The 4146-nt window shown below is 45.7% G+C and overlaps 1 protein-coding gene across 1 annotated transcript in view; it reads left to right on the forward strand.

Annotated features, from left to right (window-relative positions):
• LOC124016532 (G protein-activated inward rectifier potassium channel 1-like) overlaps positions 1–3518 on the forward strand; it is a 39327-nt gene extending 35809 nt beyond the window's left edge. Inside the window, exon 3 of the mRNA XM_046332116.1 lies at positions 2391–3518. Coding sequence (XP_046188072.1) covers positions 2391–3037 — 647 coding nt within the window. The 3' untranslated portion in view covers positions 3038–3518. The remainder of the gene's footprint in view (positions 1–2390) is intronic.
• The last annotated feature ends 628 nt before the right edge of the window (positions 3519–4146 follow it).

Raw genomic sequence — 4146 nt, forward strand, 5'->3', positions numbered from 1 at the left:
GTTGCACCGCCATCAATGGGAGAATTAGAGCGAATTATCACCAAATTCTATATGCAGGAATATAAAAGCAACTTTAATTCATTTCAGCTTTGGGTTGAGGATAGTCAAAGGTTTGTGTATAAGCTTAGGCTTAGGTTGTGATAACCCCTTGGTAGTGATATTACTGTGTCTGTCACGATCTTGGAAATGAGTGGACCAAGGTGCAGCGGATGTTGAGTTCCACATATTTCATTCAAAGAGAAACTTAACCAAAGCAAAATATATCAATAAACAAACAACTAAACGTGACTACGTGATGCACAAACACAAAACAATATCCCACAAATGCAGGTAGGGAAAAATCCTACCTAAATATGATCCCCAATCAGAGGCAACGATTACCAGCTGCTTCTAATTGGGAACCACACAAACCACCAACTTAGAAACCTATAAACTAGATAACCCCCCTTGTCACGCTCTGACCTAAACACCATAGAGAACCGAGGGCTCTCTATGGTCAGGGCGTGACAGTGTCAGTCAAATGTCAGGGAAAGGATCAGTTTCTCTTTCTGCAGTCAGCCAGCTCTGTTTAATAGAGTAATACAGGGCTCATAAGTGCTTATTGATGAAGTGAGGGCCCTCGATACAGATATAATCTGTATAATGTGAGTGCTATGGGGCGATAGTAATTTCTAAAGTTTACCTGGGTATTTTTGGGCACAGGAACTATGGTTATCTACTTGAAACATGTAGCTATTCCAGACTGAGTGAGGGAGAGGTCGAAAATGTCAGTGAAGACACTTGCCAGCTGGTCAGCGCATTCTCGGAGTATGCCTCCTGGTAATCCATCTGGCCCTGTGAATGTTAACCTCTTTAAAGGTCTTTCTCACATCGGCTAAGGAGAGTTTGATCACACAGTCCTCCAGAACAGCTGGTTCTCTCATGTGTGGTTCAGTGTTGCTTGCCACGAAGCGAGCATAGAAGACATTTAGCGCATCTGGTAGGCTCGTGTCACTGAGCAGCTCGTGTTTGAGTTTCCCTTCATAATATGTGATAGTTTGCAAGCCCTGTCACATCCGACAAGCGTCAGAGCCTATGTAATAGGATGCGATTTTAGTCTTGTATTGACAATTTCCCTGTTGAATGGTTCGTCGGAGGGCGTAATGAGATTTTGTTATTAGAGTCTGGGTTAATGTGCTGCTCCTTGGATGCGGAAGCTCTATCCTTTAGCTCAGTGTGGATGTTGCCTGTAATCCATGGCTTCTGGTTGGGATATGTACGTACGGTCACTTTTGGGACGATGTCGCCAATACAATTATTAATGAGGCACCCAGAGAAGGCTGTGCTCAGGATGATGCTCCGGTCATTATCTGACTCCTAGAGACCTTTTTAAATAGGACCAGGATGTAATGTAACCAACCACTGGTATAGGGACCTTTTCATATAGGACATCATGCAAACAGAAATACCAGACTAACCTATCCTCGGCTACAGGTCCTACACATGTTTTCTTTTTATTGTTGCATGGATGCTGCAATTTCTGCTCTAATGTTACTGCTCTTTACTTAGGATTATCATGTTTTGTTTATGGTAGATTAGATTCAACTAATTGATATGAATAAGGCTATTAGTACCATTGATAGGAGTGATGTTAGGCGAGGACCCAAAGCTACTGCAGCATCAAGGTATGGATCTGGTAAAGGTGATGTTAGGAGATTCCTTATTAGCCTGAGCAGAAATGAACAACAGGTAATTATCATTAAATGCCTTACAACACTGATCAAAGGGATGAGTCACCTTTGATTGCCATGGATACAAAAGAACAGCTGTAGGATGAGATTTCATTGAGACAGAGCTAGATATAAAAATAGAAAAGAGAAGTATCTAGCTATGACTCTAAGCCTAGAAAGACTTGCAGCCAATATGTCCTTTAGTCAGCTGTTTCCATCTAGCTCATTTGAGCCAATGGCCCCACACTCTGCAGAGGCAGAGGGAGGTGAACAGTGAATGAAATATCTCGGCTGTTTTGTCTCAGGGACAGCCTCAGCCAAACCTATTAGTTGAAATGGTTCGATGAGTAACCGTGCCGTGGCCATTTCTACACGCCGTCAGAGGAACAGCAAAGGTCTTCCGGCTAGATTTACGGGCGCATCAGTATTTAAATCTCCCCTTTATGGCCGGAGTGAGGGAGGTCTGTGCCAAAGCAGGTCTGTGTCAGGAAAATTGCTCTTTTCTCATGCTGTCAGACAACAATTAAAAGACGGAATTGTTTCCACACATGATGAGAGCGGAAGAGAGAGAACAAGTGGGATGGAAGCAGAGGATTAGATAAACCGGGGTGATTGTTTGCTGCTTCATTTTTTTCTCCGTTTACGTCTTTAATTCTCTCTCTCTTTCTACCGCTCTCTCAGGTATGACGTGTCAGGCGCGGACGTCGTACACGGAGGATGAGGTGTTGTGGGGCCACCGCTTCCTGCCCGTCATGTCTCTGGAGGAGGGATTCTTCAGGGTGGACTACTCCCAGTTCCACAGCACTTTCGAGGTCAACACCCCACCGTACAGTGTCAAGGAGCACGATGAGAAGTCCTCCCTGCCTTCACCCCTCTCCACCCCCACGCTGGGCGAGAGCCACGGTGCCGCCCGACGTGCCCGGGTCTTCTCTGTGGACTGCATTAACACTACGGACCGGGAAGAGCGGGCGGGGCAGTCCAGGCTGCCCAGTAAGCTTCAGAGGATGAGCTCGTCTGGGAAGGAGGACCTACAGAGGAAGGTTCTGATGCTGAGCTCCCAGCACTCTGAGAAGGCCTGCAGTACCGGAGACCTGCCTCTCAAGTTGCAGCGTCTCAGCTCCTCCCCCGACCCAGAGGCTGCAGATCGGCTGCAGCTCAAGGCCTTGAAGGTGGGCTTTGAACCCATGACCCAGTCCACTGGAGACCTGCAGCTGCCCCCCACCCCAGCCCCCGTCTCCGCACGCATCCACACCCCTCTGCCCTCAGGAGGGGGCCGACCAGAGGACAACCTGCCGGCCAAATTACGCAGGATGAATGCTGACCGCTGAGGTCATCATGACCAGACTTTGCATGCATCCCAATGGAACCCTATTCCCTATATAGAGCACCACAATAGACCAGGGCCCAGGGGGCTCTGGTCAAAAGTAAGGCACTATGTAGGGAAGAGGGTGTCATTTGGGACGCATCCCCAGAGTCTAACTTCTTTTTGACCACACATCAAACTATGGAGACAGAAAATGAAATGTGACTGAATATACTGAAAGACAATGATATGGAAGGGGGAAAAAACTATGATGGACGGTGTCACTATCTCTGTTTTTTCAAACACAATCTTTACTGGAATTACTGTGATTTATGGGTGTTTTATAGCAACAGTGTTCATACTGGTCAAACACATACACGTTCTTCATCTTTCCCTCATCACACACACACTCTAAAGAATTGTGCATGTATACAATCGATCCATCCGAATGCACTACATACCCCCTCTCTTAGTTTTAAACAAATAAAATATATTTAAGATGATAATATGTGGTGTACCTGCAACTTCCTTTGTCTATATTCTAGTTTCCATCAAAGGGAGCATCTACTTAGCTAAGAATACAGTTCAAATGCAATCACACTATTTTGTTATTATTCATCATTTGGGCAGTATGTTATAGTAATCTGTTACTCATTAGTTTACATGATACCTTCGGTTTTTACATTCAACGGGCTGTTGATGGCCTAATCTTAGCTCCTGGCGAGGAACACTTCCCATAACAGTTCCATTACTCCTTTGAACAGAATGTGTGGATAATGGACTCTGCTGATACCAGAGAGAAAACACAGTCTTCGTCCCAAATGGCACACTATTCACTCGATAGTGGAGTGCACTACTTTCTTACCAGGGCCCGTAAGGAACAGGCTCTCATTTGAGACCCCGACAGAGGCTTGTCCTTGGTGGTGATTGGCTGGTGTTTGGGAGTGGAGGATGGGGAGTGAAACAATGGAGGAAGTGTCCACCCCCTTCAGACGGGCAGAGACAAGCAGCATGGCTAAACAGACAAACAGACATACAGACACACAAACACACACACTCTTTCAATGGACTTGTAGCCCATTGTAGCTTAAATGGATTATGATTATTATATAGAATAGGACACACATTAGTCAC

The sequence above is a fragment of the Oncorhynchus gorbuscha genome, linkage group LG26 (genome assembly GCF_021184085.1).
Source record: "Oncorhynchus gorbuscha isolate QuinsamMale2020 ecotype Even-year linkage group LG26, OgorEven_v1.0, whole genome shotgun sequence".
Taxonomy (NCBI): Eukaryota; Metazoa; Chordata; class Actinopteri; order Salmoniformes; family Salmonidae; genus Oncorhynchus; species Oncorhynchus gorbuscha.